At 39.0% G+C, this 22,797-nt stretch overlaps 1 protein-coding gene across 1 annotated transcript in view; it reads right to left on the bottom strand.

The window, feature by feature from the left end:
* SLC35F1 (solute carrier family 35 member F1) overlaps positions 1–22,797 on the bottom strand; it is a 414,559-nt gene that overhangs the window by 160,196 nt on the left and 231,566 nt on the right. Inside the window, exon 2 of the mRNA XM_066248018.1 lies at positions 21,933–22,108. Within this exon, the coding sequence (XP_066104115.1) occupies positions 21,933–22,108 (176 nt within the window). The remainder of the gene's footprint in view (positions 1–21,932; positions 22,109–22,797) is intronic.

Raw genomic sequence — 22,797 nt, 5'->3', positions numbered from 1 at the left:
ATTTCTTGTCTTTCTTCTTGTGGATTCCTTTTCCTGACACTTTGCAAGGAATAGAAGAAGCTGTGAATCTTTTCCCTCTTACATAAAAATTTCTGAGATTCCATATATTTAGATTTCATTCCTTCCTTAGCTTTGTGGGGTCCAGAAAAACTATGATTTTATATGTTTTTGTTGTTAAAGTAAAAATAATGTGACTATATCTTAAACAGAAGCCACTATATAATTCTTTTTTTTTTTTTTTACAGAGATGGAGAGAGAGAGTCAGAGAGAGGGACAGACAGGTAGGAACAAAGAGAGATGAGAAGCATCAATCATCAGTTTTTCATTGCGACACCTTAGTTGTTCATTGATTGCTTTCTCATATGTACCTTGACCATGGGCCTTCAGCAGACCAAGTAACCCGTTGCTCAAGCCAGCAACCTTGGGTCCAAGCTGGTGAGCTTTGCTCAAACCAGATGAGCCCGTGCTCAAACTGGTGACCTTGGGGTCTTGAACCTGGGTTCTCCACATCCCAGTTCAACGCTCTATCCACTGCATCACTGCCCAGTCAGATGAAGCCACTATATAATTCTTAAAACTTAGTTTCTCTGAGCCTCAGTTTCTTTATCTATAAAATGACCTATACAATAGTTTTAAGGCTAGATGATGTGGCTGTATTGTATAATCTCATTTCCTTTCTTTTACTTGTTTGGGCGGGACTTGAAATGGTGTATAGCATGGTCATAAAATCAAACAAATACACTGTACACTTTCTTCCTCACTTAGTTGTGCTCTCCTCTTTGTCAATGTTCATCCAAGTTGAACAGATTAACTTTTTATCTGTTGCTTCAGAAACTTTACTCATTATAGCATAGATTGATTGTATTCAAAGCTATGGCTTAAGTAAATTAACAGCTGACCCTACAAAAGTTACATACAATTGATATACCTCTCAAATATCAAATAGATTAACATTTTATTGACACCATCTCTGAACACGTAATATAATCAATATATGTTAATAAACAATTTTATTTGCTAATCATCCCCATTTTTATCAGTCGGGAAATCTGAGTCACAGAGGTATTAAGTTGACCTGCTTAAGGAAGGGACATAATCATAGCAGGGATTATCCTTGAACATAATTTTACTGTCTTGATTTCCACACCAGTCATAAACCACGTTGTTAATTTATACTGATTTGGGATTCTTGGAACCTACTTTAATGTCACATATATTACTTTTTGAAGAACAGATAACAAGTGTATACTATACTAAACTCACTTCACATATGAATTAAACATGAATAAAAATGCCACAAAGGGGGAAAATATGTAAACAACACTGAGGTTGAAATAGGAAGGATATTTTTGGCTGATAAGCATAATTCTGCACTGATATGAGTTAAAAATTTTTCTATTTCTCACCAATTCATTCTTCCCAGGCACATATACACCAGTAAACCTCCCCTAGAATTCAAAATTTAAATATTGGAAAATGCCCAAGGGTTATCCCTCATATTCTGTTTTCTAAGCAAAAAGAATCCTTTTTGTGTGTGTTTGTTTTTTTGAACGAGGACATTCTGATTACACTCTAGTTAAAGCAGCTCAAGTGCTTTGGTATACACGATGCCCTAAAGGATGATTACTGATGTCATTTATGTGACCACAAGCTGTGTTTACAGCAGTAAAGAAAGCTAGGCTTAGGTAGTATTAATAACTTGACTAATTATACTACTATAAAAAGTTTATGGATGATATAAATCTCTGTATTACTACTACAATGCTCTAGCAGTGGCATTCTTCTTCCAGAAGAAGGTATCACAGAGCTCATTTGTTTTCCTTTCTTTGCAGTAATTCAATAAGATATGGAAACAAGTGAGTGAGTGAAAGGAAGAAGGAAAGGATTCCACTGGACTTGTTCTTATAATAAGAACAGACCCTGGGAGGGGTCAGTATCATTTTCATGTTTGTATTCGCAGAATTAAAAGTCATTCCATCTTGCCAATAAATACAAAAGGATGTTCATTTCACTGATAATTAAGGAAATAAAATTTAAAACTGAGATATTTTGAACTTTCTCATTGTTGGGCAGATAAAATGTATTATGCTCACTTCGTTAAAAATAGGCGCTGCCCACGTGAGGCCATTGCCCAGGTGATATTAATGTGTGTTGAGAATTGTTGTAGCCTGAGGCTTGGTTTTGGGATTAAGCCTGTCCCACCCTTTTTGGTGTGAGGTGGTACAATCCTATCATCCTCGGAGAAGTGACTTTGTATTAGAGACTTCCCTATTATGTATATTGGATTAAGGGTTTGGATTTCTACACTATAAAATGGAGGCAGAACGGGACTCGGCCCTTGGTTCCTGGGATGATTAGAGGAGAGAGTAGAGCCAGCAGCAGAAGGAGGCCATGTGGAGTAGGCCAGGAGAAGCAGCCAAGATGGTGGAATGCTGAGTGAGATGCGATGGGGAATTGAGGAGAATAAGGCTGGTGAGCTAGAAACCTTTGATTCTAGGAAACTCGGATAAATCAGTGGCTTTGTGAGCACTGAGTGTGACTGGGTTTTGGAGCCCAGTGTGTATTTTTACTTGCCCGCCGGGTGCAAGCTAGGATTAAAGGCTATGGCCCACCAGTTTTTGGCTCCATGGTTTCTTTACCGACTGTCCGAATCCAATGCGAACCTGCATGGGCCAGAAGGCTGCTGTGATAGTGGCCCTGGCCCTGCCTACTGGCTCTACACTCGTCAACAAAAAATTACTGAGAATATCTATGTTGATAAATAAGTGGGGAAAGTGATATTCTTAGATGTTGTTAGTGGGCTTTCAAATTGGTAATACCTCTTGGGGAGTGGCCATTTGGTGATATTAATCTATTTTTTAAATGTCCCTTGTTGGGCAGATAAAATATATTATGCTCACTTTGTTAAAGATGGCGCTGTCCACGTGGAGAATGTCGCCCAGGTGATATTAATGTGTGTTAGGGGAGGGCTGTGGGCAGGCAGAATCCTTGTAGCCTGGGGCTTGGTTTGGGGATTAAACCTTTCCCACCCTTTTTGATGTGGGGTGGTACAATCCAATCATGCCTCAGAGAAGTGACTTTGTATTAGAGACTTCCCTGTTTTGTATGTTAAATTAAAGGTTTTGAATCTACACTATAAAATGGGGGCAGAACAGGAGCTTGCTCTTGGTTCCTGAGATTAGCATTAGAGAGCAGAGAGCAGAGAAAGGCCACGTGGAAGAGGCCAGGAGAAGCAGCCGAGATGGCGGAGTGTTGAGTGAGAAGCCAGTTAGTGCAGAGTTTATGCAGGGAGAAGGAAGGAGACGGGGAACAAAGGTGAACTAGTCTGGTGAGCTAAAAACCTTTGATTGTAGGAAACTCGGATAAGTCAGTAGCTTTGTGAGCACTGAATGTGAGTGGGTTTTGGAGCCCAGTGTGTGTTTTTACTTGCCCGCCGAGTGCAAGCTAGGATTAAAGACTATGGCCCATCAGTTTTTGGCTCCGTTGTTTCTTTGCCGACTGTCCGAATCCAGTGCAAACCTGCATGGGCCAGGCTGCTGTGATGGTAGCCCTGGCTGCTGGCTTTACATCCCTTTACTCAGCATTTAAACTTTTAGAAATCTAAACTGCAAAATACTCTCACATATACTCAAAGCTGTATCTGTAGTAGGCAGTTAGACAGGAATGGGCAGAGTAGGAAGGAATGTCACCAGGACAAAAAGGCCCAGGTGCCTAGCAATGCACGATCGTAGGTGGGGCCTTACCACCAAGGTGACCTTTCCTCCCCTGCCTTGGTGATGTGGTTTAGACCTTCTGACATTTATCACTAGTCATATGGTAGACCCCCTTAAAAGGAAGAACAAGGCGGCCAGAGAATAGCCTTATCTGATTCCCTTGCATGACCACTCCCTTAAGCATTAAGCCCTAGAGATAACATACAGGCTCAGTTGTGTTTCGGCTCTAGGCCCAGAAAAGCAGCAAGACCAGGCGAGGTGATGCCATGGCTGACCTCAGGACCATCTGCAATGACCTGCTCTGGCACTGACCAATCAGTGGAGATTATGACCCTGATTGAACATACCTGGGAAACATGAATATTCTACTGAGATCCTCCCCTGAGTCCTCCAAATAAAACCTCTTAAGACAAAGGACTCAGCTCACTCTTTCTCTTAAGCACACCAGTAACTTTCCCCACTGCCTTCTTCTCCCCACACGCACTATCTCTAGCATGCCTGTGCCTTTCAACTCTCCTTTTTCCAGGCATGTTCTCTCTGCCTTTTTTCCCCCTAAGGTCCAGGGGCCCTTTATTTTGCCTCTGTATCTCATTTCCTGAGCCCATGCAGCCCAGCTGGCTCACGTTTTCTACCTCTATGACTTTCTAAATAAACTTTCTCTTATAATTTGAGTTCTTTGGCTCTGTATTCTTTCTTTGCTAAACTCAAGTACCGAGGTTGCTGAACTGAGGACTGGAAACATTCTGGTGCCATTTCGCTGCTAACATATCCCTAAGGATGTTTCTTATAAAACAGATGGAATAATCCAAAATTGAAAACAATCTGTACAACCACTAATTGTGAGTTTATCAATACTATTATAGGAATTAAAACTGTAAGGTGAATATACACGTACTTAGATGAAAATTTTTCCAGGATATATTATTAGGAAAAAACCCCAAATTTCAGAACAGTTGGTATTGTTCTTATTATTAGCATAAGAAACACATTATAACTATGTATATAAATGCATATGTATCAAAATGCTGCGAAAGATGAATAACAAAAATTAGCAAAATTTTTTTGAAGAAGAGAGTAGTGTTTATGTGGTGGGTAGGAAATATAATCTTATTTAAAAAATATTTATGGCTGTATTTATAATATTTATATTAACATGTAATGTTGTTATCCATGTACTATTTGTGTCATTTAAAAATAAAAATAAATATTTAAAATGGTTATAACATTCTCATCTCAAATAGTTTCTTGATTTTTCATGTTTTCTTCTCAGTATTTAGAAGTTTTTATAAAGTAGACATCAGATTTAGAAGCAATCCAACCAACATCTTTAATCAGAAAATTTGTTAAGTTCTTTCAATTTATTTTAACTTTCAACTAAATTGAGTTGATTTTAATTAGAAATTCTACATTAAGAAATGAATTGAATTCCTTAAGTTTAGCGATAATGCTGTATAGCAGTGGTCCCCAACCCCTGGGCCGCGGACCGGTACCGGTCCATGGGCCATTTGGTACCAGTCCACAGAGAAAGAATAAATAACTTACATTATTTCCATTTTATTTATATTTAAGTCTGAACAATGTTTTATTTTTAAAAAATGACCAGATTTCCTCTGTTACATCTGTCTAAGACTCACTCTTGATGCTTGTCTCGGTCATGTGATACATTTATCCGTCCCACCCTAAAGGCTGGTCTGTGAAAATATTTTCTGACATTAAACCGGTCTGTGGCCCAAAAAAGGTTGGGGACCACTGCTGTATATGGAGCATTGTATTAACTAACACTATTTCTCATGAAACTAGCACTTAAAATATTAAATTTATTTGGTATATAAGGATCAATATTTCCTACTCCAAAAGCTAAGACAACTTGGCATGCACTTTAGAAGACACCCTTCTCAGCAAACAAAAATGAGAATATTATATCTTTGGCTTCGTTTACTCAAATAGGTTAATTAGAAAGCAGGAAAAGCAACATTCTAATATCTCAACTTTGAGCTTCTTTGAATCCTTATTACAAGACCTTATTCTGGTTCACAGAATGAAGATGAGAAGTACATGCTGATGTTCATGGATATGGAATATAATCACCTTTTATTAACCAATTCCTCTCCAACTGGTTTTTAAAATCCTGATTTCAGCCTGGCCTGTGGTGGTGCAGTGGATAAACCTTCAGCCTGGAATGCCAAGGTTGCTGGTTCGAAACCCTGGGCTTCCCTGGTCAAGGCACATACAACAAGCAAACAATGAACAACTAACACGAAGCAACTATGAGTTGATACTTCCCATTCCATGCTCCCCTTTCTCTCCTGTCTCTGTAAAACCAATAAATAAAGTATTTAAAAATCCTGATTTCAATAGAAATCATAAGTATAGTAAAAGAAGGATTGACATAATCATCCAAAGCCTGTTTGACTACTGCATTTTTGTTTGGAGCAAATAGTTTTAAAAGAAAGAGCTACTGCAAAGAATGTGTGGCAGGTGTCAGAGACGGCAGTTCAGGGATGGCAGCCGCGGTGCTGGTGAGAGGTGATGAGAGGCGTGGCCCAGGAAGTGCGAGAGCTGATGGCGATGGACAGAGGGCATTTGAAAGGGTCACATATGGTGTCCGATCCACAACGGGCTCAATAAGCATTTGTTAAATTTAACTGAAGTCAACCTTGCACCAGTCAATATATTCCACAACCAAATGAAACTTCAATCCCAGAGATAATGAGAGTTCTCTAAGTTAGGTTGTTGGATGTGTTTAAACTTTAACTGTGGAAGTTGCACAGATACACTGGGATTCCTGTGTTGGTACTATGCTTGCTAGGGGAAGATACCTTTTTCTGATTTTCAGGTGAAATCTTGAGGAAATAGATTTATATCAGGGATTTTGGTATAAGATTAATAGGATACAATAACTGTTTCTTCAAAGGAATCATATTGTTACATTTAGTTGAATATTTATCTGTACTTCTTTCTGAAAGTGAATTGGGACAATTGGAAATTGTCTATATTGTGAGCCTGGTTATCAAAGGCACAATTAATTGACTCCTCTAGAATACTATAAAATGGTAACCGAATATTCTGAAAGAGAAATGATGAACATTTTCTGAATGGAGCATTCTGCACATTAAGAAAATGAGATGAGCTAGTTGGTCCAAAGCAAGAGGTTGGTATTTTGTGCGTCCTTCTTGTTCCTCCACTGATGCTCACGGTCCTAGTGAGTGGTTGAAAGTTTTTCTTTTCTGCCAGGTACTGAGATAAATAAAGCCTAGGAACTCTAATATTTTTCACTGTGTTATTATTTTTCATTTTATAACATTAAATCATTATGGTTTCTAATATTTTAAGAGGCTTATCAGAAACTTGGAAAGAGTTTAAGTTCATATGCCAGCAAGTACCAGAGGTACATCCCCAAATCACCAGAAGGATAAAAGCTTCTTAAAGGGATAAAACCAGACAAGTCAAGGACTTTGCCACTACATAGATGGACCTGTGACCTATACATAACTTGCTTGTAAGAGGAGAAGAGACCTTTGAGGGTGTTGAAATTCACTAATAATTATGAAAATAGACAACTGCAATAACTCATCAAAACTCCCCCAAGAAGTCACCACAGCTAAGTTTAAAAAAAGACGATAGACGATGTCTGTGCTGTATTCTCCTAGGGAGACAGATGGGACTGGTGCAGGGACTGAGGAACAGCTGCACCCTTCTTAATGCGAGGTCGGGCTCTGGAGGAAAGAATGTGTGTTTGATCACAGAAAGGCCGGGGGGTAGCCCAGGAAACAGTGATGTACTGGTTCTAACTGCTTATAATGAATCCTTCTGCTGTGAATAACTAGGAAAGAAAGGACGAGTGGCTGGATGAATGGAGAAGTAAATTATTTTGAAATGAAGTTGTGGTAGACATAGGAGAAAACAAGGGCCTCCGATCTGTACTGTTGAAATGACAGGGACTTCCACTTGTCGCTCTCCTCCTCTTGTCTGTGAGCTTAGAAGGGATGGGAAAAGGGAGATCATCTGTACCCAGTGATAGCCTTTATACCTAGCAGTCCAGCACCTAACAGAAAAAGGCCCTCAAAATGTATTGGCTGACTCAATGAATGAAATGATGGATGAATGAACACACGAAGGAAGAAAGGAGTGACTGAGTAAGGTAAGATAACTTAAATTTAGATTTAAAAAATTTGAATAAGATGTAATCAGGTCAGAGCCTTCTAGAAGGTTCTGTATAAAATGTATGGTATGGGCAGAACTAAAATTATAAAACTGTGGGTTGGGAACAGGTTGCATCTGTGGCTTTTGCACGAGATTGATTCCATCAGTTAAGGAACACTCTTTGAGTATAAGAACATATTCATGGTGTCTTTCTTGTCAGGTATATCTGATGTCAAAACAACAGAAATCAGAGGGTGAGACCTAATAGTAAATAACTTACAATTTTTAACAGAGATTTCTACATTTTTGCTACTTACATAAGCTCTGCCTACACATTTCTCTGTTAAAAAGAAGTTACCAAGTTCTTAAATTTTATTTTTAGAAGACAAGTTCTTTGCTTGCTTCTGAGTGATCTTACTTAGTTTCTTCTAGTCTGACAAAAGTGTAAAATCAACAGCTTGCTTAAAGCTGTGCTATAATGGTCTTGGGTTTAACACAGCACAGCTGGAAATTTCAACCTCAAATAATGACATTCACTGAGCCAAAAGTTGAAGTGTGTTTGTAGGTATAGAACCTGTGGCTTTGAATTAGGTGAGGCCCCAGTAGTCCACTGAGTTTGTCTGTGAGTCGCTGTTCCTGCTGAATGAGGGTTCCATGATCTGTGACAATGGATCATGATCACTGAGCAACGGCTCCATGATCTGTGACAGCCTGGCCTTCTCCTCGCCTCATCTAGAGAACGACACGCTGGCAGCCACTTCCCTGGCTTTGTAGATCCAATTATTGCGCTCTGTCAGGGCATTTTTCAGCTCATTTTGATCTTGAATTATTTTTAATTTTTCCCTGTTTTCACCCTGATTTTATTTATCAACATTGAGATAAAAAAAATATTCCTCCCCTTTCAAAATATGGGAGCAAGTTTCCTTTAATAATAAGTTCATCCAAGGACAATTCTTGTCCATACAATAGTAAGACTAGATCTCTGCTTATAGATTTCTTATTGTGGTTTCCATTTGAATGCCCTTAAAATGGACAGGCTGCTCACTGATTCTTTCAAATAAGGGGTGGAAGTTTGGGGTTCTGGTTATAAAATAGGGACTCAATGCTTCCTCTGGGAATACATCTGAAGAGTTCCTATGATTTGAGATGATAGGGCCTTCTAAAGCATCCATGACTCTTGTCCCAAGAACTAAGTCCTTGATGAAAATTCTCAGGACTGAAATGCCCTCCCCTCCCAGCTTTGGTCAAAGCACACTTTCTGTTCTTCACCCGTCTTCAGCTGCACGAGCCTCAACAAGTCAGATGGGGATGTGATTTTCCCAGCAGCTTTCTGTATGCATATTGACTTGGTTGCAGCTCACAGATGCATTCTGTGTGTGTGTTATAGATGAAAAAACATTCAGCAAACAAGGTAGTCAGGCTTAATGTACAATGTACTTGATCTTAATTGGTGTTCTTGTGCTACAAGCTTCCTCGTGGGCAAAGCCTAATATCTTGGAGTGGTCATTTGCAGGCATGACTTAAAATGAATCTGGATCTTCTCAGCAGGATCATAAATTGGTCGTGGCACTCCCGGCTCAGTAAAGGGTGGGGGAATGTTTTTCTTCCCACTTCTTCTCATTTGTCTATCAGTTTTGTTTGAATGAGAAGGAAAGGCTAAGGTGAAGAGAGGAAACAGAAGAGAGGAAACACACACATACAAACAAGGGGAGAGAAAGGGTCGGAAGCAATCTTGCATTGAGATTTCTGTCATAATCAGAGCTCTTCAAAAAAATACTCATTTCTGGGGCAAGCACCAGCCTAGGGTCTTATTCTGTCAACTCTTATCTTTTGACAACCTCCTGTCCCAACCTCTCATAGACTGAACCATTTGAGTGAAGTTATGCCTAAAAGTAGATGAGTGAGTGGCTCCTTCTGAACAGACTCTGGGTGCCCACTGTCTCCCTGGGTTTGGCATTCCAGGCAGAAGGAGCACCGTCTGCACCTTGAGGGGGAGAATGTAGACTAGGGCATTCTAGAATTAGTCTGGTGCTGGTGTAATAATTACATCAGTGAGTTCCTCACTCACACTGGATACTGTAGTGGTAAAAATGCACCTAAAATGTGTTTTTTTTTAAATCACTGTATGAATCATACCAGTGCCTACTCTGACATCCAGTGACAAATTAAGAAAAACATAAATGCTGGAATATGGCTAATGAATTTCAGGATCCATGTGGTAAAATTTATTCAAAGTAAAGGCTACATATGTAAAATCTAACTGCTGTAAAGGAGAATCAATATTTATTAAGCAAATCTAATGCTGATGATTGTATGCTTTCTATATGCCTGAAACTCTGCTAGGAGTTTTCCATATACACCACCTCCTTTAGTCCACACAAAACCTATACACTAGTGATTATTATTATCCTGACTTACAAAATAAGGAAGTCCAACACTGAGGAGCTGTGGAAACTTACTGGGATGACTCAGTGGTACTTGAATTTTGATTGACTTGAGGAACAGAAAAGGTCTAGACCAGTAGTTTTCAACCAGTTTACACTTGGAGACCAGTGACTTAGCTGGCTGGAAATGGAAACACACAACAAATAAAGTTTTAACTTACTGTGCATAACTGTGTAACACTGCACAAGCTAGCACAGGGGTCGGGAACCTTTTTGGCTGAGAGAGCCATGAACACCACATATTTTAAAATGTAATTCCATGAGAGCCATACAACGACTCATGTACGTTACGCATTATCCAATAAAAATTTGCTGTTGTCCCAGAGGACAGCTGTGATTGGCTCCAGCCACCCACAACCATGAACATGAGTGGTAGAAAATGAATGGATTGTAATACATGAGAATATTTTATATTTTTAACGTTATTATTTTTTTTATTAAAGATTTGTCTGTGAGCCAGATGCAGCCATCAAAAGAGCCTCATCTGGCTCACGAGCCATAGGTTCCCGACCCCTGAGCTAGCATTTGATTTCCAGGCTTCACATGTATGATACAGTGAATACTACAAAAATTAGTCTAAATGCTTTTTCACTATTGTGCATTTGTAAATGTTTTGCATGGTACAAAAGGTTGCTTGAACAAGCCTGCAAGTTCCAAAGATATGTAAGACAACCTCAATAGTATTTTTATCAACAATACAAACTAAAATGTGGCAATCACCCTGAGCATAAGAAAATCTAACTAAGATCATTTGGTCTAGAATATTCACACAATATCAGGGTGGTTAACTCTTTCATGGATTGGCACAAAATTTCTGGCAAACTGGCAGTTGAAAAACACTGGTCTAGACCCTAATTATTTAAAATTATATTTTAATTTAGTAAATTTAAGTAATAATTCTTAAATATGATTCTTAAATGTAGACATTTTTTAGGCTCTGGCCGGTTGGTTCAGTGGTAGAGCATCGGCCCGGCATGTGGAAGTCCCAGGTTTGATTCCTGGCCAGGGCACACAAGAGAGGCCCCCATCTGCTTCTCCACACTTCCCCATCTTTTTTCTCTCTATCTCTCTCTTCACCTCCTACAGTCAAGGCTCCACTGGAGCAAAGTTGGCCTGGGTGCTGAGGATGGCTCCATAGCCTCCGCCTCAGGTACTAGAACGGCTCTGGTTGCAATAGAGCAGTGCTCCAGATGGGCAGAGCATCGCCCCCTAGTGGGCATGCCAGGTGGATCCCGGTCGGGCGCATGCGGAAGTCTGTCTCTCTGACTTCCTGCTTCTCACTTCAGGGGGGGAAAAATATACATACACACACACATATATATATATATATATATATATATATATATATATATTATACCCACACACATTTTTTAGACATGACTAACTAGGCAGTAAAAGGCAAAAGAAAGTCATATTTATTCTCTTTTACAGAAGGAAGTTTTAAATAGTAAAAAGTGGTCAGAAACATACATTCTGATGGCATTTTGTTTTATTTGGAAGTCATTTAAAAAGTTTTTATCCTCATATAAGTCACTCAGGGAGTCCAGTCGCTCCGACCTGTAGTCAGAAGCCACCGTTTACGAGCATTACACTGAAATTCGGTGAGTTACATGCAGTGGTGGGATTCAAATAATTTAACAACCAGTTTTCTGCCTTAATGATGTTTTAAGTATAAAAATATATATATACTGAAAGGTGATTTATTATTTCATGCATTTAATACTTAAATAAAAATAAAAGAGGTATACAAAACTAGGTTATGTTATAAAAAGTTGTTATTACGATATTTCTGTATTGAGTAACACAAAACTGAAACAAATGACAGCTTGTTACCCCTGGTTGTTTGGCAACTTTTCTCTTTCCATTATATGTTTGTTAACTGAAGTAACAAATGCGAGGGAATTAAAATGTAGTATTTCATCAAAGGTATAATGAGTTTTATGAAATGAATAAATAAATATTACAAGCATAGTTCCAACAAATTTTTTTTACCTATGGACAGAATGAACATTATTGTGGCCACTTAGAATACACTGTTGCCCAGATGAACGTTAAAAAAGAGTAAGGAATGTAAATTTGTGATTTCCACATTGGGCAGCTGCCCAGGCACCCGACCTTAGAGAGAACCCTGATTACAGGTGCCATTTTAACCACTGGTTTGCCAAACTCAAAAAAAATTTGATATTGGTTCTGCCGAACTGGTGCGAACCGGCTGAATCCCACCACTGGTTACATAATCTTCTTCCTGGTACTCAAAAATCTCAGAAATGAAAACCAATAAAACCAGATGTGCAAAGAATTGCACAGCCAGAGAATCCTGATCTAAGATAATCATAATGCAATTCTAATCCTGTGGGGGGGAAAAACTGGTTGCTTCATTTTTTTCCTCTGCAAATCTCATGCAGCAGACTGCAATAATGTCTGCAAGATGGCTAACCACTTAGTCTGATTTAATGAAAACTTAGAGAAAGCAATTCAATTCACTGCAGCGACTGCTTTGTTCTTTCATTATAATTTTTTTAATGCAAAAGATAATTGTAAGGATAAACTCTATTCCTCTGAATTTTTACACTAATTACATACAAAGCGCTATTTTGGCAGAAGGGGACTTATCTCCTTTAGGCAATATAGTTATCATCTTGTAACCACCCTTCAATCTCCCACATGAATGCTGGAGCATGCCAGTAACGAGTACTGCTTATGCCAGCTCTCAGCATGGAGAGATGGGTGCTTAAAGATTTCTAGAATTAACAGCCAACATGGACTTCAGATAAAACAGGGAGACAATACCTCCTTCCAAGTTTATAAGCTATTTGGAATAAAAGAAACAGAGGGCGTCCATTAATAAAGTATAGGGAATGGGGACTGAGGGATGCATAAATTGAATGTTGTGCACGTGTAAGTTTACATGAGGATTTGTTAAGAGAAGATGATGTTCATGTCATTTTCCTTCAATCTAAAAGTCACATTTTACTAATATTGAAAGTCTGGGTAAGGTATCATTCTATGAGAGATTCATCCACTTTAGCACAAACAGGACATGTGCTATTAAATACTATAAGTTTAAGAGTGTGAGAGACTAGACTATGGGTAGTCAATCTTTTTATACCTACCACCCACTTTTGTATCTCTGTTAGTAGTAAAATTTTCTAACTGCCCACCGGTTCCACAGTAATAGTGATTTATAAAGTAGGGAAGTCACTTTTCTTTATAAAATTTATAAAGCAGAGTTACAGCAAATTAAAGCATATAATAATAATAATTACTTACCAAGTACTTTATGTCGGCTTTTCGCTAAGTTTGGCAGAATAAATCTTTATAAAACAACTTACTATAGTTAAATCTATCTTTTTATTTATACTTTGGTTGCTCCACTACCGCCCACCATGAAAGCTGGAACACCCACTAGTGGGCGGTAGGGACCAGGTTGACTACCACTGGACTAGATTTACTGCAGATTTACCCTGTAAGCACTGCACATGTATGGAATGTGTGTGCTTTTGCATTGTTTAATGGGTTATGAGCTTAATCAATAACAATTCCTGTCCCACTAACAAGTTTCTTGGATTAGGTACATTTTGGGGGGAAACTGTGCTCATTCTTGTGGTCTGAAAGCATACCACAAGAAAGTAGGAAGTTTTAATGGCACTTCCTAATATCTGAAAGTGACTGAGGGAACAGCTGAGCTCAATAATATATTATTTCATCATGGCAACCATGGAGTGACAGTAGACAATTAATTCTTTTTTTCCCCTTTGGTCGGGTGTATTAAAGTATGATTGACATGCAATAAAATTCACCTCTTTTAAGTACACAGTTTGGAGAGTTTTGATAAATGTATATAGTCATATAATCTCTACAATAGTCAAGATATATGGAACATTTTCAACAACCCAAAATCTCCTTTGTGTCCCTCATAGGCAATCCCCTCCTCCCACCCCCAGGTCCCCAGGTTCTGGCAACCATTGATTACTTCCTGATCTTGATAGTTTCGCCTTTTCCAGAACACCGCATCACTGTGCGCTATGTAATTCTGTAGTGTGTAAGCTTTCGTGTCTGGCTTCTTACGCAGAGAACAATGCCTTTGAGATTAATCCATACCAGTTGTCATGTATCAATAGCTTATTCCTTTTAATGCCTGAGTGTACTCCATTGTATTAATTTACTTCAATATGTTTATCTTTTCACAAGTTGATGTGTGCATTTGTGTTGTTTACAATTTTTTTGGCAGTTGTGAATAAATGTACATTGACATATAGTTCCCTGTGTGAACACTATGTTTTCATTTCTCTTGGAAGAATGTGATTGATGGGTCATATGGTCAATGTTTGTTTCATTTATAAGAAACTGCCAAGCTGTTTTCGAAAAAGTCCCTATCATTTGACATACACAGAAACAGTATATGAGCATTTCAGTTGCTCCATATACTGGTAGGCAGTTTGGCTAAAACCAATTCTCTCTTCTGATTTTCTTTACTTATTTCCCAGCATGCTTTGTATATAGACCCTTACCCGATGCGGCCCCTTTTTTTTGTCTTTTTCCTGACAACATAAGCATAATTCCCATGGAGTGTCTAGCAAGGATGCATCTTAGAAATTCCTGAGGTACAAGCTTTCTAAACTATAGGGGCTAAACTTTCCAATCATACTTAAGAGGTAAAAATACATGCAACCAGGAAAGAAATAGGAGCAATTTCCTATAAAGAATATTGCCTTACCAGACTTAGATAAGTGACAGCAATATTCCTCCCACGACTTCCAAGAGAATTAAAAATCAGTATTTACATTTGCCAAATGCTTCCTAGTCTGTTAACCCATTAACAGTCTCTTTTTCTCAGTGTGATTTAGTCAAAGTTACCCAGAGAATTGGACACTGAGCTGTGTGTGAACAGAACTTGGGCTTCTGCTCAGAAAATCCTGGATCTTGGCTTTAAGTCTTTTTACTTCTCTGGCCTGTATTTTTGACTTCCTATGAGAATCGGCAAAGAAAATTCCAGAAAGAGAAATGGCAAACAATCGCAGAAGCGGGCAGTACAGAGAACTGGAGAGGTGAGACTGCAGGTGACTCTGGAGTCAACGGACTGTGGAAAGCCAGATGCTTAAGTTTCTAAGAAGTTATGCAACTCTCTGAGAGGTCTATATTTTGTATGGAATTCTAGTTTCTTCTAATTACATACATATTCTACGCAACGTTGGTAATTGAGAATTTAGCCCATATTAAAAAGTGTAGTGTTCTCCACCGAGGACCAATGTGAGGTCTGTCTTACACTGGAAAAAGCAACAATTACCTTCTGATTAATGCCTCCCCAGCCACCGCCAAAAGAAGGACTACTTTTTTTGACACAAATACTGAGAATAACATTCATTTAAAATGCTGAGGGCTATGGAACTGGACCATTGGGCTATGAATTGCGCCCATCTGTTGTGTGTAGACAAGGCTGTCATTTTTATATATTTGTCTCATTTCTCCTGCCCTACTTGAGTGCTCTGAATGGGAAAAAGAAGTTGGTGAGAAAAGGGGGAGAAAGTACTTGAAATATGTGAGCTCATTTCTTCAGCCTCCTCACTTAGAACTGAAATTTGAATTAGACCTCTAGGATGTCTGTCTGATGTCTTTACTGTCCAAAATGAGACAATTTCTCATGAGGAGTAAGGCATGTGTTTACATTTCAGTGTTCTCTCTTCCGAAAAATAAAATAAAATAAAAGGAATTACACTTTTATGAGTGCTCCATTAATACAATTAGAGATGTTTCATTTTCAGTCTCAAAGAAATATATAAAATGATTCAATAAATACTGTAATGTCTGTGTTTTGAGAATTTTCTGGAAAGCAACATATATGCAACACTCATCGAATTGCTTTTAGCTAGAAGCTTGTTTTTATTTGAAATTGGAAGAGCTTATAAAAATATCTTTCAATGGAAAAGCAGCCACCAGCAATGTATCCAGTGATGATCTATAGTAGCAATATTTTATTGGTAGGGTCTGCCTATAAAAAAAGCAGATACTGCCTGACCTGTGGTGGCGCAGTGGATAAAGCATCGACCTGGAAATGCTGAGGTCGCCGGTTCAAAACCCTGGGCTTGCCTGGTCAAGGCACATATGGGAGTTGATGCTTCCTGCTCCTCCCCCCCTGTCTCTCTCTCTCTTTTTCTCTCTCTCTCCTCTCTAAAATGAATAAATAAATAAATAAATAAATAAGCAGATACTTCTCATTCTATCATGTTGTCATTACTGACACCTATTTTTTTTCACCACTATGACTTGAGGAAAAAATAAGGAACGATAGTTGTTGGTTTGTTTGTTTGTTTTTACCTTACATCCTGCTTTTGCCCCCCAATCCTTTCCTCCCCCATCGCTGAGTTAACTGTTAATGGGAAAATAAAAAGGAACTGAGAGAGACAAGAACTGAGAAAAACTGGCAGAAGAAGAAAAGAGGGGGAAATTATTGACTAAATCTTTGTGGTTCGTATATACTCAGAAGTTAAAAATGCCAAAAGAGGTACTATGGGTATTTATTATTTAAGATCTTCTCAAAGTAGTTCCGAGAACCATCAGGATTCTTGTAACAGTTGATAAAAGAAGCTCCAGGGCAAAAAGTCTGACGACAGATTTTTTTTTTATAAGAAATATATCCTATTTTCACCTTGTTTCTAAAAGCCTGTCACATCTCTCGCTTCTGCGACATAAATGCAAGAACAAATTGGGCTTCAGTTGGACCCTAGCCTGTTCTTCTTTCTTCTTGTTCATAGTCTTTGCATTTGTGTTTCTCTGCTTCCTGATTTCAGCTAGAAGAATTATGTTAAATGTTAAGAAAAAATAAATATGAAAAAGAGTAATCTTCTGAGAATTTTTTGGCAAATCCAAGAGTTTTTAGAAGTTTCGCTATACTTTCTTAATTATATCCCTGTGAGTTATATTACACACACACACACACACACACACACACACACACTTTGCCACCAGTTATTGGCACCGAATTCCCAACCCTCTTGTAATTTCCTGCCTGACGAGAGCACTAGGAGCATATGACATAAGGTCCCTAAGTCCCTTGGGATTTCCAGGGCACTAGGAGTGCTTCCTGGTCTAGTGCGGTGAGAAGTCTCCGTGGGCTCCTGGATGGGGGGGCTGGTCACCAGAGAGTGCAAGCCATGATTAGAAGCTTGGAATGTTCAACCCCCATTTCCCAGTTTCCAGAAAGGGGAGAGGGCCTGGAAATGAAGTTAATGATCGATCATGCTTACATAATGAACTCCATAATAATCCAGAAAGCACAAGGTTCAGAGAGTTTGGGGGTTGGCGACCGTGTGGAGGTTCTGGGAGCCCCTGGATGCTCCACGCCCCTCCCGACATACCTTGTCATACTCATCTCCTCCTTCTGTATGTTTACCTATATCCTTTATCAGGTCCTTTGTATAATAAACTGGCTTACAGTTAGTTTATTATTCCTCTGGATAGGCTCCAGAAAATTAACCCAGCCTCAGGTGGAGGTTGTGGGGACCTCCAATTTATATAGAACCCATTGGTCAGAAGCAATCGGCATTTGAAGTGAGGGGCGCAGTCCTGTGGGGCTGAGCCCTTAACCTGTGGGGCTGAGCCCATAACCTGTGGGATAGGCCACTGTCGCCAGGTAGACAGTGTCAGAATTGAACTAAATTGTGGGACACCCAGCTGGTGTTGCAGAATTCTTGGTGTGGGAAAAACCTCCACACATCCGGTGTCAGAAGTGCTATAAGTGTGGTAAAGGTGTGGGAGTAAAGAAAAGACACACACAAAGAGGACTGGGTTTTCCTCTGCGATCCCGAAGTCCTCCTTTGTGCATACAGCGTGGATTTGGGTTTCCTGCGTTACTTCAATTGGTATGTTTTAACTGCCCAAATAACTTCTCAAAGTGATTACAATGAACCTATGAAAGTAACAGCTATCTAAATTTTACCTAATCTCTCAAAGTTGATACAATGTCAATAGAACTACTTTTTTTTAATTACCTTTTTTTTTTCTACAAAGTATTCCTGAAGCTCTTTGTTATGAACATAAGCTATTTTTGATTTTAGAGCCATCTGGAATAAAAACCTAGCTCCAATTAAGGAGAGAACTAGACTTAAAATTTGTCCAACAAGATATAATTTTTTTTAAAAAGAATAGTACTCAAATTTTCACAGGAACCAATGAATAATTAGGGACAAGCTCAAAACTCCTGTGTGAATTGAAGTTAAACTGGAACTTTTACTGGAATGTGTTGCCTCAGAGACTTTTTTATTTTCCAATGCAAATTTAATAAAAAGACTCTGAGGACAAATTTTCACAAGGTTGCCTGACCAGGCAGTGGTGCAGTGGATAGAGCACTGGACTGGGATGTGGAGGACCCAGGTTCGAGACCCCGAGGTTGCCAGCTTGAGTGTGGGCTCATCTGGTTTGAGCAAAGGCTCACCAGCTTGAGCCCAAGGTCTCTGGCTCGAGTAAGGGGTCACTGAGTCTGCTGTAGTCCCCCAGTCAAGGCACATATGAGAAAGCAATCAGTGAACAACTAAAGAGCCACAAAAAAGAATTGATGTTTCTCCTCTCTCTCTCTTCCTGTCTGTATGTTCCTATCTGTCCCTCTCTCTGACTCTGTCTCTGAAAAAAAAATTAAAAAAAATTAAAAAAAATTTTTTCACAAGGCTTTTGTAATCATATCACCCTTAATGCTCTTGAAGGGCTTCTTGAATTTATCATATAGTGTTCATAGACAATAATAATAAGAAGAAATTATATGATTAAAATTATAAAAAGAGATTTGTTTAAATATATATTCCTAAATTTAAATTCTTGCTATTATGTGGCCTAAGGTGACATCAAATTTAGATGGTGGACCAGCTGTTCTGGGAGAATTGGGAAGATGGCCTCTCCCTCAGTCCCAATCTGCAGCCCTCTGTGGGGAGCGGTTGGGGAGCAATGGGAAAGGAGGGAAACTGAGGCTGGGAGAGCCTCCCTTGTCCACACCAGACTTTCCAACCTCCTCTCTTTGCTCTGTTGTGTATTCCCGTCCCAGGTCTTGAGGTGCACGAGGAAAGAGATTAGTATGCTTCTAGCACGTGGTACTGAATCAGCCTACACAAAATTAATGCAATTACTATGTTGATTTCCAGATGTTAGCTTAATGCCAGCCTATTAAAATTTCTAAAGATGAAGATTAAAACAAACAAACATTCTGAGTAAACACCCAAATAAAGACATGTTAGCAAATTGAGTGATGATCTGAGGCAATGGAAAATACCTCCAGACAGGGAGTTTCAGCAATCGATTTTCTCCACCACTGACGAGGAGAGACAGGACTTCTCCACCACTGACGAGGAGAGCAGGAGTTTTCAGGCCTACTCAGGGTTCTTTATAAAGAGCCCCTCCCCCCCATGCATTGCTGCTCCTGCCATTGGCCTCTCTTCAGCCATGCCTCTCCCTGCCCACCCTCCCCAACCCCCCCAAATCTTAGACCACACCCTACAGATGTCATTACTCAACCTTGCACCCAAGGCTGGTTTCTTAACTGAAGTTTTAAAATTCAAGGAAAACACTCTTCTTTTGCTCAAAAGTATCTCTCTTTCTTCCTCTGGCCTCCCCTAAACCTGGCAAGGAAGGGGGGAGAGTGGGCCAGGAAGGCACACAGCCCTGCTTAGGGCAGACCTAGTTCTATAGCCTGGAGCAGGTTCCTGATGCTAGAGGAGCCTTGGGTTTCTCATTTATACATTTTTGTAAAATAACACCTATTTCCCTGGACTGAATGAATACAAGAGAACTGACATACATAGTTCCTGGTACAGTATAAGGCTCAAAGGAAGATATCATCACTATTAACTTTGGTCTTTGGTCACATTAACTTTTCTAAGGTTTTCTGTCTCTATCTGTGACTGTGCGATTATTCTGTTTCTTAGAATTACTTGATTGTACTTTTGTCCTGATGTAGGTTTTTGTAAAATTTCTGGACTCCTGGAAAGTAAGATGGACAAGAACTCAAAGACTAGTGACAATTCTCCATCTCACAGTCTGGATGTTTGGTTCTCAAACACTACAGAGAAGATAAGTTTACCACTATCATGTGAATTTTTTTTTTTGTTTTTTGTAATACTAAAGTATTGCAAAATTGTCTTAAGTTTAATCTTAATATTCTTACTCACACTCTTTGTACTAGGCTAAAACAAACATCAATAACACATATTTTTGAGAAGTAAATGAAATTAGCTTCCTCACTACTTTAAATGAATTCAAAGGGGAATTCAGTCCACCTTGTTCATTTTTATTCTCCTCTAAGATAAAATCTAGTAGTGGCGGCCAAATCATTATAATTAAACAATATTATTTAGCACAACAATCCAAATTAGAAAAGGCAAAAACTAAATACTAATATGTAGTTCTTATATAAGTTTCAAAAATTATGACTATTAGGATTGATGTATACAACCATTCAAGTACCCTTATTTATTACTAAGGTATATAACTGTCTTCAAACTTACCTACAATTATTTTCCAATGCATATGTTATAGTCAACATGTACTATTGGTAGAAAAGTCTTGGTTATGTCTGGGTTGTAGATACATATGTATACACCAGATACAGTGATATAAGCATAAGACTCTGAGGCATACCTCCAGAGGTAAACCGTAAGGATTTCAACTGTAATTGCCCCTTAAAATGTTTTTCTTGCATTGACTCTTGGAGGTTTTGCTTTATTGTTTTTGCTATTTTAAGTTTAGACATAACGCCTTACCTGGCCATTTGTGGCAGTTTTCTTTTCTTTCTTTCCCCGTTTACTATTATTAGAGTTGTTTGTGTTTACTATTTTTATCTTCCTTGTGACAGTTTTCCAAAGAACATACCTTTGTCTGTAATTTCCTTGAATTTCTCAAGGCTAGCCTTGTTTCTTACAGCTGTATCGGGCCTGCTCTGGGTTCTGGAGAAGAACTCTATTTAGATTCACAGAGGGGTCTAACCAGGCGGTGGCAAAATGGATAGAGCATTGGACTGGGAAGCCAATGAGACCCAGGTTTGAGACCCCGAGGTCACCAGCTTGAGCACGGGCTCATCTGGTTTGAGCAAAAGCTCACCTGCTTGGACCCAAGGTCACTGGCTCGAGCAAGGGGTTACTCAGTCTGCTGAAGGCCCATGGACAAGCACGTATGAGAAAGCAATCAATGAACAACTAAGGTGTCGCAACGCGCAACGAAAAACTAATGATTGATGCTTCTCATCTCTCTGTTCCTGTCTGTCTGTCCCTGTCTATCCCTCTCTCTGACTCTCTCTCTGTCTCTGTAATAAATAAATAAATAAATAAATAAATAAATAAATAAATAAATAAACGTATTTATAGATTCACAGAGGGGTACAGGAATTTTGTCAAAAATTCGAATAGTGAGCAATTGTATATTTCTGCCTATCCATGCATTTCTTACTTCCCACTGAATTCACACAGTTGATGATTCTTTGTGATTTATTCATTCATTTTGTTAACTCTATGACTGTAAAATAGAAAAATGAGAGGCTCTGAATTGTCATATGATGCTATAAGTGAGAAAGTTATCCAGTCATGCCCCAGCATTCTTCCAGATGTTTGTAAAAAAAAGAAACCAAGCTATATTTCTGGTGTAGCTGCATGCTTACCTTGTCTGACAGCTAGAGTGGTGGTATAGACCAAGAAGAGAAGGATGTAATTGAGGAAACTCTGGAAGACGGGTGTGTTGGCATGGAAATCTTCTGACAGGTACTTGCTGGTCAAGCCAATTCCACAAATAAGGAGGGATAACACCTGACCCAGGGCTACAGAGATTAACATCTCCCTGAAAAATAAAGAGAAACACAGTCAAGATCAGCAGGAAGTCCATTGAAACAATATTTCAAATTCATTGAGCACTTGTGCTAGTCACTGGGCTAAGTGCAGCAAATAGTACTTCTTTTAATCCAACACAGCAATCCTAAGAGAAAGGTGTAATTGTTACTGAGGTTTTATAGAGGAAAAACCTAAAGCTTAGAGCTGTTAAGGGATTTGCTCCCAGTTGTATAACTAGGAAGTGGTAAAAACTGGGATTTGAAATTAGTTCTCTCCCAGGGATTCTGGCTTCTAGCCACTGCACTTCAGAACCTATAGGGAAAATTAGCACCATCCTGCTGCTCACCATAGCACTGGCTAAGAGTTCAGAAACCCGAGGAAGAACCTAAACACTGACCAAGAGGCACCATATTCCCTTATCTTCAGGCTCTTCTACCAATAATAGAATCTTTCCTTTACAGGTAGAAATCTTGGATCCACAAACATTTAATGAAGGGCCTTCCCAATGCCCTGAAAATCTAGAAGGACCATCTTCTCTTCATTCCCAGATTTGTATTTCAGTTTGCTCTAGAAAGCATTAGTAGGCACTGGTATCTGCTCTCCTCTGCTAAAGTTATAATTGCTTACAAAATAAAACTGTTATTCATGAAGAAAATTTAGTGACGGAGGTGGTCACTTGAAAGGAAATATTTCAAGATC

Source organism: Saccopteryx bilineata, chromosome 12 (assembly GCF_036850765.1).
Source record: "Saccopteryx bilineata isolate mSacBil1 chromosome 12, mSacBil1_pri_phased_curated, whole genome shotgun sequence".
In the NCBI taxonomy this organism is placed as follows: domain Eukaryota; kingdom Metazoa; phylum Chordata; class Mammalia; order Chiroptera; family Emballonuridae; genus Saccopteryx; species Saccopteryx bilineata.
This window is presented reverse-complemented; position numbering and strand designations above follow the sequence as displayed.